At 47.7% G+C, this 15,395-nt stretch overlaps 1 protein-coding gene across 1 annotated transcript in view; it reads right to left on the bottom strand.

Annotated features, from left to right (window-relative positions):
- The window catches only part of CISD1 (CDGSH iron sulfur domain 1), a 114,586-nt gene extending 100,778 nt beyond the window's left edge, over positions 1-13,808 (bottom strand). Inside the window, exon 1 of the mRNA XM_085605769.1 lies at positions 13,671-13,808. Coding sequence (XP_085461895.1) covers positions 13,671-13,695 — 25 coding nt within the window. The 5' untranslated portion in view covers positions 13,696-13,808. The remainder of the gene's footprint in view (positions 1-13,670) is intronic.
- Positions 13,809-15,395: the final 1,587 nt, after the last annotated feature.

Below are 15,395 nucleotides of genomic sequence, written 5' to 3' on the forward strand. Positions count from 1 at the left end.
CGGTGCTGCACCGCTCCGAGGCAGACTCACTAATTCCCGCAATACGACGCATGTCACTAAAAATAGAACAAATGAATGAGAGAATGACTGAAACACTTACCCTGGCCCGCCCCGAACAATATACCGCTCAAACACCGACACGTATTCCAACCACACAACATGTGCAAAAACATACTTCCACAGCCATAGCAGAGGATGGAGCACTAGGCTGTACTGAACAACAGATCACCGACCCTCCACCCACGGGAACCGCAGACCCCTCCCCAGGAAAGGTGACAACACCTTTGGGGGCCTTTGAGGGCACAAGCAGGAATAACGCAACAGGCCACGACGGCCAGTCCCCACGCCTGCAGGCAGCAACACCGACACCCACACTTTCCCCACAAACTACGGCACCTGTGGCGAACCCATCCGCCCCACCATCCGCCACAACTAGGGTACAATTGTCCGGCCAACCACGGGCGGCGACAAATACAAACCCCTTCTACCAAACGGATCAGGGATTGACGAGTTCAAGGGATACGGGGGGGAAAAAGGAGGACTAGACGCACAGAAGTAGACAAATTAAAGATACTAGGAACGCACGGGCGCCCCGATGACACCTTCTATGACTTCCCTGATAATGACTTCCCCGTTACTGACGCCTACGTCAGCTATGATGTCACTGGTGCCGCTTCCATGCGCAACACTCGACACAAGAAAGGTAACGGCATGTTCCCCTGTAGCTCACATGCCCTACAAAAGAATAATGGCATGACTCCCAACGAAATAGTAGAAGCAGGAGAGGGTTCAGATTATGCTGTCAACCCTTTCACGGACGACTTGGCTGGCTGGACGGAGTCTCTGGCCCCGCAGATGCTCCCCTGGCCCAGAGACGGGTCTTTCGAACCTCAGCATCTGGCTACAGCCGTAGAATGCATCCTGCAAGGTGCAGGGGATGAGGATTGGGATTATGCCTACATGCGAGCCAGTCTAAAAATATGGCAGAAATATGCCAGACGGTATGACACCACAAGACCAACGCTTCAAGATGCGGGATTTGCTCGCCAAATGCCGCTCTTGTACAAGAGGCAGCAAGACCCCCCAGTATATCACTGCTGGTCGTTTGCAGAAAGAGAAGCCATTAAAAAGACCCTCCCCCCCCTCACGGAGGGTGCAAGCAAATGGATAGTGGCACTAGAGAAAAATACAACAGGCACAGTACCAGGGATAGGCGATATGAAAAGTTTACTTATTTCCCTGATGGGGAGAGAAGCGGAAGAAATTTTTAAAAGTATAAGTAAGGGGCTGATAACTATGAACGACACAACATACGACGGAGAACCATTTGACAAAATAAGAGCGGGGGTTTGGACAAAACTACAACTAAAGTACCCCGATGTCCCAGATATTGGCTCACTCATGTCATTGACAATGCAAGTAAATGAGGACCCGATTACCTTCATCTCTAGGATGAAGGAAAAGTGGCACCAAGAATTAGGCGACTCTTGGAATACCACGGGGGGGGGGAACAGCAGACTTTTCTATCACATGGTTAAGAGAGGCCTGCCAGAGGAAGTACAAGAGAAATTAGATGCGGTAGTAGCCATGGAGGCCAAACCATGGCCTGAAATACAAGACCACATCATACATTTTTGCAAAAAGAAACTAGAACACGAAAAGAATAGACAACTTGCCATAGAAAATGCAGCTGCAAAATTGGTACAGCAGAAGCTTAACAAAAAAAGAGACACTGTGGATACTGTCATGTTGGCCGCTCCAGCCAACCAAATGACAGCCGTCACCACATTTCCTCAGGCAGCTCAAAATGTGCTCGCCGCTAATACTCAGTATATTCCGCAACAGGTGCAGCAGCCCACTGTACTATATGCACAGACACAACAGCCACAAACACAACCACCGGCCATACAGTATGTGCAAGCGCCGACACATCATACAATGCACCAAGTGCAGCCCCAGCCCCAGCCACTAGTACAGTATGTACAAACGCCACAGCAACCCCCAGGGCAAAACATTGCTGCACAACAACCCTATCATAACGACCAGCAACAATATTACGGTATGAACAGAAATAATACAGGCATGCAAGGCAGAAGTTATGGTATGGGCCAGCAGAGGGCCCAACAACAGTCAGGACCGACAATTTGCTTCTATTGTAACAAGCAAGGCCACATACAAAGAAACTGTCGTACTAAGTCTATGGACCAAATTAGAGGCCAAGCACAGCCGATGCGACAACAGCTCCAACAACAACAGTCATACCCACAGCAACACCAACTACAGTACACCTACGCCCAACCTGTCCCCCAGCAGAACATGCAGCTGGCACAACTCCAAACGCCAGTAATGGCACAAATTCAACAGGCACCCCAACAACAACTGGTCCCCATGCAACAGGCACAAGCTACCTTACATACCCCTATGCTTCAGCAGCAGCAGCTACCAACATACCAAGTGATGCCCTAAGGCCCCAGTTCGACACCCTTAGGGGGTATCATAGTAGCGTCTACCCCCAACAATTCGTCCCCACAAGGCACCATCCACCAATACCAACAAGGGGGGTACACTTGTTAGGCCAGCCCACAGACAACCCTTGTGTGCCCAGTTTTGTCATGCACCATGAGCGGTGAAGATGACCCCACCGTCCTGGTCACGATAAACAACGAAACATACAGCTTTCTCATTGACACAGGCGCCACGTACTCCTGCATTACTAGCGGACCTCTGCCCATTTCAAACCAGGTAGCGGACACACAGGGATTCTCTGGGGCAATAGAAAGGGTCCCTTTCACCAAACCAGTACCCATACGAATAGGAGACCGGGTGTTGGAACAGCCACTGCTGTACTCCCCCCGCTCCCCCCGCTCCCCAGTGAACCTTCTGGGGCGCGACCTTATGACCAAACTAAACATGTCCATTCACTTCCATGACAATGGGACAATGATTTGCTCGATACCAGGCACCCCCTTGGCAAGGATGATGGCACTCACCGTTGATTCCTCCTTGGCAGCCCACATACGAGCTCGCCCTGTAGACGAGCAAGCATTTTCCACTGCAGTACATATCGTTGTGGCCAACACCCCAGAGCTGCATGACCGCACTGTTCAGCTCCCAAAGGAGTTCCTCTTCCGCCCACAATCCAGGAACGCCCAGATATCAGACACAAGCATGATTTTAGGCCTACTTGCCCTCCATATTACACCGACATATGGGGCGTTCATAGCAGGTGACGACTATATGCGTTCCTGGGCCTGTGTAATATTCATTGAGCCCGGACACCAGGTGAGAGACATTTCAGACGACCAGCTCTTTAGCGATCCCGATCAGTGCCCCATGACAGAGATCATGTACCAGTATGAGGTGCCCGTCTCGGTAACAGTAGAGAAAAGAACACCCACTGCCCCTCCAAAAAATTATTCAGTACGTGAGGAAGACTTCGCTCAAATTCCGAAAAACCTGTGGACTACCGGCCCCAATGATGTAGGTCTCATTCGTTCTGCCGCTCCATTTAAGATAACATTGAAAGTCGGAGCCATACTGCCAAGAATAAAACAGTACCCATTGTCAAAGGAAGCAGAAGAAGGCATAGCTCCCACAATACAGGCCCTGCTTGACCAAGGGGTAATATACCCATGCGTTTCCTGTTGCAACACCTGTCTTTTTCCGGTGCGGAAGGGTAAGACCAACCAATGGCGTTTGGTACATGACCTCCGTCCCGTAAACAACATAGTGATACCTGAGTTTCCCATTGTCCCAGACCCTTCCGTCATCCTGACAAACATTCCCCCGAACGCGAAATATTTCTCCGTAATCGACCTGAAAAATGCGTTTTTCAGCGTCCCCCTTCACCCAGACAGCCAGTACCTATTGGCGTTCTCGTTCAAAGGGGTCCAGATGACATACACCCGTCTAGCTCAGGGGTACTGCGAATCCCCTAGCGTCTTCAACAGGGCTGTCAGAGAAGACCTATCCAACTTCCAATGCGACAGCACCTTGTTGCAGTATGTGGACGACATTTTGCTCTGCAGCACCACGGAACAGCAGTGTAGAGTAGACACCATCGCTCTGCTCCGCACCTTAGCCGACAGAGGTTACAAAGTGGATAGGAACAAACTCCAGTACTGCCAAACAGAAGTACACTATCTAGGCCAAATACTGTCAGCCTCAGGGAGACGAGTCACGCCAGATAGAGTTGATGCCATAAATAGAACGCCAGAACCCCAAACTGTAAAAGACATGCAGAAATTCCTTGGACTGGTCAACTATGTCCGACAATGGGTCTTTGACTTCACAACAATAACAGCCCCTTTGCTGAAAGCTGTTAAAGCAGCTAAAGACAGACGCAACAAGATAAACTGGTCCCCAGACATGACAGCCTCTTTCAAACAGCTAAAAGATGAAATAACGAATGCACCAGTGTTGGGTTCACCTGACTACACTAAAGAATTCTACCTGTTCACCCACTGCAATGGTCAGGTCATGACCTCTGTGCTTGCCCAGAAGTACCCTATGGGTCACAAACCCATTGCGTACTTTAGTGGCATGCTGGACTCTGTCATGAGGGGTCATTACCCCTGTGAGCAGGCTCTTGCTGCCGCCGCCTTTGCTGTTGAAAAGAGCACCCCCATAGTCATGGGATCCCCCCTGACACTATACACTGAACACGCCGTCTTCGCCATAATTCAAAAAGCCAAGACAACGTTAACAACACAAAGAGTGTCAGGATATGAAGTAATATTGTCATTGCCCTCCCTGAAAGTCGTCAAATGTCACACGGTGAACCCTGCTACATTTTTTGCCCATCCCATTGCAGCCTCAGACGATGACACTCATGACTGCGCCACGTACTCTCCAGATGAGTCAGGAGCAGCAAAAGAGGACCCACTACCAGACAGCACTGTGTATTTCGTTGATGGGTCCTCTACCATCGACCAAGAGACAGGGATCAGGTACACCGGAGCAGCAGTAGTTCGGGCCCAGCAGCACGAGTCCTCTGACTCCCTAGACATTATACAGCAATTAACATTGCCTCCACATTACTCAGCCCAAGCTGCCGAGTTGGTGGCATTAATTGCCGCTTTACAACACGGGGCCGACGACCGCATCACAGTATACTCAGACTCTGCATACGTCACAACTACAACACATTCAAGCATACTGCGCTGGAAAAGGCGCGGATTTCTCAAATCAGACGGAACACCGGTATGTCACAAGCAATTGTTAGAAGAATTGATTGAAGCTCTGACACTTCCAGCTGAGGTAGCTGTTGTCAAGTGTGCTGCACACACCAATGGACAGGACTTTGTCTCCAGAGGGAATGCTCTGGCAGATTGGGCGGCCAAAGCGGCAGCCAGAGGCCCCCCACCTGTAACGTGGCCACATACTCATAACACACCTATCCTCCTTGCCCAAGCACTGTCACCGGCAGACAAGGTCTCCACGCATGATGACATACAAGCCCCGATACAGCAGACAGACACACACGAAGATAGTTTAGATCCACAGCAACACACAGGCACTACTAACGAGACACTGTACTCTAGCGTTGCCTGCCCTATGGACAACACACAATATGACAAGATCGCCCAACTGCACCTCAGGGAAATACAAGAAAGTGCACCACATCAAGAGAAAGAGTTATGGAAAAAGAGGGGAGTACAGCAGGACCCTGCAGATTTCATTTACAGACAGACCATGTCAGGAAAGCCCGTTATGCCGCTAGCCTTACTGCAGGTGGCACTAGACCAACTCCACCTTCCTGCTCACGTCTCCCGAGATAACATGTCCACTACATTACAGGCAGACTGGTTCATTCCCAACGCCTACGAATTAATACAACTCTTCGTTAATAAATGTCTCATCTGCCAACAATACTCACCAAATCCGACTCTCAAAACAGTGACTTCCACCATCCCCAAACCCTCTGGCCCCTTCAAAGAGCTCCATATCGACTATGTCGATATGATTGATCGATGTCAAAACTACCGATACCTCATTGTTGTAGTTTGCCCATTCTCACGCTGGATCGAAGCTGGACCATGCGTCCACTGCGATGCCAAAGCAGCAGCCACATTCCTACTCCGTGATGTCATCTCCAGCTTCGGGATCCCCGAGGCCATCCGGACAGATAACGGTAGTCACTTTTCAAATGCCATCTTCTCCTCCCTAACCACGATGCTAGGCATCAGACACAAACTGACATCTGCCTACCACCCCCAAAGCAACGGCATTTGTGAACGCCTCAACGGCCTACTCAAGAACAAAATAAGCAAAATCAGCGCCACCATCCGCAAAAAGTGGCTATACTGCCTCCCGCTTGCCCTCTTCTCACTAAGAAATTCACCTAGTTCGGACCACCACCTCACACCCCACCAACTTGTCACCGGACGATCCATAAATGTAGCTGTCCCCCCCACAAGGCCCAAAACGGATAGTGAATCATCTTCGGAGATTGTTAAAGCTGAGCTTTACGAATTCTTGTGCACACTAACCCGCGCTGCGCAGTTCCGTTCTGTACAGGTATCCAAGAGGAAGGAGAAGGGCCCCACCGATCCAGAGCTCCCACCAATACGTCCTGGAACCTTGATCTTTATCCGAAAGCACGTCCGGCGCTGGAAAGACCCCAAATTCGAAGGACCTTTCCAAGTGATCGATTCATCCCCAACGGCTGTCCGGATAGCTGAGCGCAAGGCATGGATCCACAGGAAAGACGTCCGGCTCGACCCTGCCCCGCCGCTACAATAGACAATGGACTAACTGAGGAAATAGAAATGGCCAGCGTCCCCCTAAATGAAGACAGCGGCTGTCCCTCCACTATGGAGGAAGAAGATGAGGACACTCACGTACTGATCCACGAGTACAGTGGCCGTGAAGCAAAGATATGTATACTGTCTATAGTACTGTTTTGTATTATCATTGGAGTGGCACTGGCTACATTTAATTGGTATATCTTTTTCCTTGCTGTAAGGAGCTATCATGCCGTAAGCAATAGTGGTACAGGAGCATCCACTTAGGCCATGTTACCCACCACCCCAGCAACTGCACCAGCGGTAACACGGAACACAGATATCACGACACATAGCATAGGATTCGCCGGAAACAAGGACACAGCCCAACACCACACGACAGGCCCCGAACTCCCAGCCTCTAGAGCCAGTAACGTACACACCACTTCACCTCCCGAGCCCCCAATGGTGATACTAGACGACAAAGGGAACACTTGGGATAAGACTGCCAATTTGAGGGAAAAACGAGCAGCCCATGGACACCCGTCACGCCGTCACAGAGCCCGCAGATTCGCCCCCATCTCCCCATATATAGGGAAATCAAAACACCGAGTCATCCATGGTCTCCCTATCGACCAGAGACACAAGCCTAAGGAAATGCCATTTAAAACGTTCCAACACCTCGTGACAATACAGGAAGGCCTAGGGCCTATGCTCAGCCTACCCCAATCCATAAGAGAACATTCAGTACACTCCTCCCTGGAAGAAAATTCATGGTACAGGGACATGACAGCCGTAGGGAAAAGGATCTCAAACGAGTCCTGCTATGTGTGTTCACATGTCCCCCATGCAGTTGGTGCAGACAGACTAGTTTTCCCTAAAGAAGTCCCACCACAAACAGTGATGTGCTTGCTACATCTGTACCTTTGCCGCATCGATGGGTTAGTACAGATAGTAGGAGGGGCTAAAATAGTGCTTGGAATTGTAAACACATCAGAATGGGACAACAACAAAGTGATATTCAAGGTCACTTCTGACAAAGGGGACATAAAGCGGATGATACAAGCGAAGTACAAGAGAAATAGACCCAATATGGATCAGCGAGCAAAGTGGTATAGGCAAGCACGTTACATTTCAATATCAACACCCTATGCGGACTGTGACACACAACTACGCCTCCATCACCACACCCACCCGGGGGGGGGTCCCGGGCCCAGACTGTCCATGCCAGAACAGAACGATCCTGGAAGTACAAGCCCGAGTATATTACAACTATGAGTGGAGCGATCCTGACCACATATACTGTAAAGCAGCATCCCTGGGCCCCCCATGGTCTGGCGAAACAGAGTGGGAGGAAAATATTGATTGGGATGTAGAAGATGACTGTGCACAAGTTTGGAAGGAGGCAGGGAGCAGATACACCTGGGGTGGGGACAGACTGTACAAACGTAAAAAAGCATTTAAACTTAAAAATCCTTCTCTTTGCTTCATAGGCAATGGCTCCGTCTCTTTTGGGCGTAACACAGACTGTAACTCTACAATATTCAATTTCGATATGCAGTACGGCACCTCCACCCTGATGGACTACTATTGGGCCTGCGGTGAACACCTGTACCTTCAACTTCCTCCTCAGTGGCTCGGACTGTGCTCATTGGTGACTCTGCATGAGATACATCTGGTGGTACCAGCATCAAACGTCTCCCACATACAATGACAGGTGATGTTACATTCCTGCACCGCCACAGGAGAGCAGCTGAATATTTCGCAACAGAGACACATCGTAACGTTCCCCAAGAATTCCGCCTCTTCAACGAGGCCCAACTATTCTTTGGAGGAGCATTTCCCTTATTTCAAACAAAGGCGAATGCCCGCTGGCTGGAAGTAACCCGGTATGAGGTCATGAAGGCCATCAACAGTACTAGGGATGGGCTCAATGCAATTAGGGAAGAGCTACGTCCCCTCAGACAAATGGTCTTGGAGCACCGTTACTACCTGGACATGCTGACCGCCAAAGAGGGTGGTCTGTGCCACAAAATAGGGAAAGCATGCTGCACGTTCATACCAGGAAACGACGAGGACAACGGATCAATTGCAAGGGCCATTGAGGAGTTGACGAACTTGGGAAAGGAGATGCTCGACGAAGGAGGTGCCCCTGCGGACATTATCCCAGTGAACTGGTTTGACTTTGACTGGATGCCATCCTGGCTAACAGCCATACTGAAACTAGTAATACCTATAGTTGGAATTATGTTGGTTCTGTGTTGCGCCTTTCAGATAGGGAGTCATTGTATTAGAAAATTGAGCACAAAGGCTGTAGGGATAAATTACGTTAGCACAGGGATTTACCAGGCACCAAAATATGAAGATATGGATAGGCCTCCTGGGGATGGGTCTGGAGTACAGGTACCAATGATCGAGTTACCCCCCATCGCCTCACGCCATGGTGTGCCTACGGCACCTCCGCTCCCACCAGCCAGAAATACATATAACAATACATCTGCTGCTGTTCGGTATGAGTGTCTGATCAGTGAGCCAGCCCCAGGCTATACGCAGTGGAGTACCGAGACTGATGAAGGAGCGGCCAGGCAGCAAGGGCAACTCCCCGGTAACATTGAATGCTATGTCAACGACACCCCATGGACTTCGCCGGTAGCCGAGAGACCTCTGCTAGCCAGCAGATATTCAGTTAGGAATGTGTTCATGGTGAATGAACAAGAGGAGGGAGATGATGGAGGGTCTCGAGCCACCATTTAATAAACTTACATGCCATCCCCTAACCTACCCTGACAAGATGAAGTGCTGATGGCCCTATGTCCACTGAGCATAGTGCATACACATAGAAGCCCATAGAACCTGTAAACCCAACATACATAAGCCCAAATAGGAGGCCCAAGGGAAAAGCCCACCGCCCCATGACATCAGTATGTAACATTCAGAAGTTACTAGGCCCGGGGTTTTCAGAGCTTGCATTTCAGTTGCACCAGAAAACACGAGGCAGCCCAAGCCATCAGAAAAACACAGTAATTTTCCACAGTTACAAGGCCATTGCACACCCACACGTAGACAGAAAACCAGCTGGTACAAGTTGGCACATTGTTTATCATCGCTGAAACCCTATTTTTGAAAGTTAGCTTGCTCAAGATAAACCGCAATGTCTGATGAAAACTGCACCTGCCTGGTGGTCCTCGGTCACATGCATTCTGTAGAAAATGTACGTGATCACAACACTTTCTGTTTATACGTTGCGGTCAGGCATGACCTACCAACCGTTGTGCCACCTGGCCACCTAACCCCACCCAAGGTCTTAGAACACATGCGGTTGACCCTTTCCTGTATCCTGGAACACATGCGGTCAAGCCACCTGTTGGCAAATGCGTCAGAAAGTACGTCAGGTCCACCCCTGGTTCCCCATATCAAGATATTTAAGATCCAACACGACAGTTAGAAGGTAGAACTTTTCTGTGCTGTCCACAGGCCTGTTCTCCAGCCGGCTGCCTATCTGATTTGGGACCTTACAGCCTATTTCAGGTGGTACATCCCCCTTTTGGGGATTTTCCTTTATCTCTTGAAGATATTCTTCTTAGCTCTGTATTCCTGATCCACACCCATTCCCTTGCATTTCAGCTTTTAGTAATTAGGTTTTAGAGGATTGTTTGTCTTAAATTAAGGTTGCCTCTGGGCACTATGCTTTCCTAGGATAGCTTCTGCTTCCATCTAAGTTGTCTCAAACGTATTCTTAAGGTCTTAGCCGTAGCACATGTAGCCACTTTGAAATGTTTTAGCTACCTAGATCTTTGTTCACAGACATAGCTTTATTTCAAACGATTATCTGCAAAAAGAATGCATTTCATGAGCATCTAAACCTGCTGAGGGTTTAAATACGCCATATCATTAAGGGATCTCCAACCGATCCATCTTATCATCTATCCTTAGTCAGTATATTGCTTAAGAGTATGTGCTTATGATATTTAAATGCTTTCCCTGGCAGAGTGAAGCCAGGCTTTTGCTGAAGTTTTTAGCCTGAGTAACGTGAATCCTCTTTCATATATTTAGCATGCTTGAGTTAATTAAATAAAATGTGCCACTCCAAAATAAATGCCACTGCGTCATCTCACTTCTTTGTTCCTCATTTCAGTAACTGTCGAGCTGGTGCCTGTGATCACCCACGGAAGGTATTTTGCATTCTTGAGGGGCAGTGACCACGCCCTTGGGGCTCTGATCAAAGATCTCCCTTTCTCAGTTGTCTCCGTCCAAATTCCAGCATGCCGGATAGTGTCACTTTTTTGTGTGCAGTTTCGTGTAGCGCAAACTCGAACCCAAGGTATTGGAGCGCTTTACATGACCACCAGTTAGTTACATTACACAAGGACACATTCATTTTTTTGGTAGGCACGGGGGAGATTAAGTGATTTGCCCAGAATCACAGCATCTTGAACCGATGCCGAGTCTCGAACTTGGTTCCCCGGCGCCAAAGTCGACAGCTCTGGCCGTTATGCCACATCCCTTAACTCTATATACCCATGTCTATAGATGCACTTATATGTTACACCAGATTGAAGAGATAAGAAATACCTCTAATATGAAAATACGTTATTTCCGGCACTATTGAAAGTGTGGCATAGGCTACCACACATGCAGAAATGCGTTCTGGGCATATAAATAATTGCTGGTTTTTCCATTGCGCTTCATAGCAAGCTTGAGATTGTGTGCGAATATGCACTAAATTATATTAACAATACAAACCGCAGTTCTGTCGCATCTAGGTGGTACCCCATTTAATGGCGCTCATTTCTCCATATGCGAACGATGGAATGCTGTGGCTGCCGTGCCAGTATTCGGACTCGTGATCTGCAAGTTTCAGAGGTGATAATTCAATTGACAAAGCCCCTTACTCTTCATAAATGTGCAAGGAAAAAACACTATTTTAATTGACGGGGCCAAGCCATGAAAACAAACAAGGAAACAATAGTTCTACGTAGTTTCGCGCCCCCAGCAATGACCAACAAAAATAGGTAACAGAATACCATATGTATGTTGGGGTTCCATTGGGTAAGAACTGCTGTACCAGTTTTCACTGAGTGGGCCCATGAGGAAAGAAGGGTTAGTATATCATCTACATGTAACTGTATAAGGAGATCTGAACTTCTTAACAGGACACTGAGAGGAGGCAAACAGATCGTGCAGCTGCAAGCACTGTCTGTGTATTTATCTTCCGTCCTCTGATAGCGGGTTTTAACGCTTTAGCTTCATTAACAAACTATGCGTGCTGTGGTAAGGATGGCCACCTCGAATAAAAATATAAACAGGACAAGAATCATCTGTGTATCAAGCAGCACGCACCAGTGATAAATTTGCGGTCAGGGATTCTTACAGCCTAGCTAATGTTCTCAGAGCATAGAGAACATGTGAAATTTGTGTTTGAGCTAAACGATTTAGGTGAAAGACAATGACCACGTTAAACGGGTTTTTATTTTAATCTGAATTAATTCACACAAGATAAACAGACTATAAAGTAAGCGATGACTTATGAGCTTGTTATCTCAACTAACCCTGCGTGCTGTATGTTTATTCAGCAGCAGAAACATTGGTGCTCGTTTAGCGCTGAAGACACCAAGGGGCTGCACTTTTAAAGTTTAATTCCCAAACTGAATCCAAAACATAACAACTGATTACATAGCTGGCCTTTTCAATTTGAATATCAGTACGTACCTACATTTATCTATAATGTGCATTGGCTTTATAAATCAATAATAACTTTAACTTCCTTTCAGTACCTGCAGGATTTCCTTTGAAACTGCGGGGCAGATTTACCAATATCTGGCACATCCCTGCATATCAGCAGGGATGCGCCAGTTATTGTGCGCCATGGCTCGGCCACCTCCTCAGCATCCTACCGATGCTGGGTCCCGGGCGGGCACCCCAGGCTTGTCAGCACCCGCGCATAATGTACCCCAGGCCACGTTCCCGGTGTTCAAACATCCCTCGAAGATCTGCGCGACGTTATCTGTGAACAAATGGATTTACGACTAACCAGAACAAGCATTGACATAGCCAATAGGTCTCGCTTTCGAGAGTTTATGCTATTGGCATTGTAAATGACAATGCCTTTTTTTTTTAACCAACACATTAATAAAAGCTCAAACTCTAGTAAATGCGAGACCTAATGCATTGCAAATGCTTGTTTAAGGACTTGGCCCCGAATAGAAGGACTACAATTTATGGATTACAACTAGCAAAAGGATGTGTATCAAAAGCAGTAACGAGTTTCTCAACATAAAATGTAAATCGGTGATCAGCATGTTACTCGATGTGCCCTGCGGCAGCACATTAACTCTCTGTCCCTTTGGGAGTCAAACTGTGCCTAGCAAATACACAGATCTCTCCAGAAGGTGCATTAACGACGAAAATTACCTTACTGTTATTGTTAGCCCTTGAATATTACTGGGCACACCAAAATCGCTGCAGCAGGTTTCATAATCGCATAAAATATTTTGCAAATGCGCCTCTTTGATACCAAACAAGTAAACCAGAACATACTTTCGGTCACAATTGTCCTAGTTGCTTATTTCTTTACCACCGTTTTGTATTTTAATACATGTATACGTTAACTCTCGGAACCAATTTTAAAAACTCCATCCTCTTTTCTCTGCAACACCTGACCTCCGATCCCAAAATTTTTCAGTACGAATACCACACATAAGAAAATGATCATTACTCGCACACTTTTCCGCGAACTTTCTACAGTAAGTCTCAAGCATTCTAACACTAGACCGCAGATTAGTAGGTAACGTCACTTGAAGAAGCCATGTTAGTAGTAGCTGCATCAATCAATGTACTAAGATACAACCTCTGAAATGCCGCTACCCAAGGAATGCAAGCCGAAGGGTGTTTCAGAAACACGTGCAATTGGCGTTAAGTGGAAGGAGGGGTGACGAAATCGCCTACCTCTTACGCCCGAATGGGACCCCATTCTTGTGGTGTCAATAACACTTCACGCGCAGCAAGTTTTTCTGAATCTGAACGCGCTGAAGGGCAAGTGGGTGCAACCGCGGGAGTGTAGTTGATATCGCGAGAGTTGTAGCTGTCTGGGCGCCAATAGGGTGAATCAGTTCAACGTCACTCTTAAAGGCACACAGGAGTCGGACTGCAGTTGGAATCGTCCATTTTCTTCTGCAGGCAGCGAAACCTTTAGTCCGTATTGTTCTGCTTGAAATAAACATCGTTCACGTCCCCTCTTTCTATTAGATATTAAACCAAAGCGTTGCTCGCATGGGTGCCTGTGCCTGCCTTACACGCCTAATCTAATATCAGTTTGTTGCACTGTCTTGGATCCAGCTGAGACCACCGAATGGAAATCGAATGTAGTCTCACGCACCGTGGATGTTGTTTAGGGCAGACTCTTCAAGATGGAAAACTAATGTGTGGCCCAAGCCTGTGTGAGAAACGCGAAGAGCACTACGAAGCAAGGGTTGGCAACTTACATTTTTACTGGCCTTAAATCACGCAGGAAGACCCTCAAGTGCATGGATGAGATAATTTTAATTTTTCAGCGAGTTCCAACCTGGCACTAGAGTTTACATTAGCTCCAGGTTGGAATCAGATGTGGCGCATGCCACCTTTCTAAATAGCAATTGAATTGAAGTAGCTATAAAAACAAGCATTGAAAATGCAACCGGTCTCGCATATGTTTGAGTTAGTGTTGATGGTATTGTAAGTAGCAATTTATTTAGTGCATTTTTATAAAGCGCGGAGATTACCCAAAGGTGTCAGAGCGCTGTACAATAGAGCTAGTTACTTTACAAGAGGACTAAAAATGAAGGGTACACAAACACAAAATCCAACACAGCACACAGGGGTGAGGAATGTACAGGAAAAAATACAAATTTACAACGAAGAGCGAACTTCCAAGAGGGGCCTGAGAATAAAGGGTACACAAACACAAAATCCAACACAGCACGCAGGGGTGAGGGATGCACAGGAAAAAATACAAATTTACAATGAAGAGCGAATTTCCAAGAGGGGCCGGCGTATGAAAGTATTAGTTCTGAAAGTGTCTTTGGAAGAGAAGAGTTTTGAGTTCAGCTTTGAAGATCCGGGTAGAGGAGGTGCGACGGAGCAATGGAGGAAGTGAGTTCCATATTCTCACCGCATTGCCTGAGAAGGATTGCGCCATCGATCTTTCCCTTTTGAAGGCGGGGGGCTCAAGCAGAAGCTTTTCCGCATTACGAGAGGGTCGAGAGCCTCCGGACAATTTCAATTTATTTGCCAGGTAACGAGGGGAGGAATGTGCAAGGCTTTGTGTGTGATGCAGGCAGTTTTGTAAATAGATCTTGCCTCAATCGGAAGCCATCAAAGAGAGGACAGGATAGGAGTGATGTGGTTGCTTCGTTTAGACCCTGAAATGAAGCGAGCTGCTGAATGGAGGATGGATTTGAGAGGGGAGAGGTGGGATTTGGGTAGGCCCGTCAGAAGAGAATTGCAATAATCCAGTCTTGAGAGAACCAGCGATTGTACCAAGGTTTTTAAGTCATTCTCCGGGAAGAACCGACGGATCCCCCATAGAAGGCGCAACTGGTAACGTGCGTTCTTGGCAATAGAGTTGATGTGGGAGATTAAGTTGAGTCTTTTGTCCAGAATGACACCTAGAGATTTAGCGCAGTCGACAATGAT

This window comes from Triturus cristatus, chromosome 1_2, assembly GCF_964204655.1.
Source record: "Triturus cristatus chromosome 1_2, aTriCri1.1, whole genome shotgun sequence".
NCBI classification, from domain to species: Eukaryota; Metazoa; Chordata; class Amphibia; order Caudata; family Salamandridae; genus Triturus; species Triturus cristatus.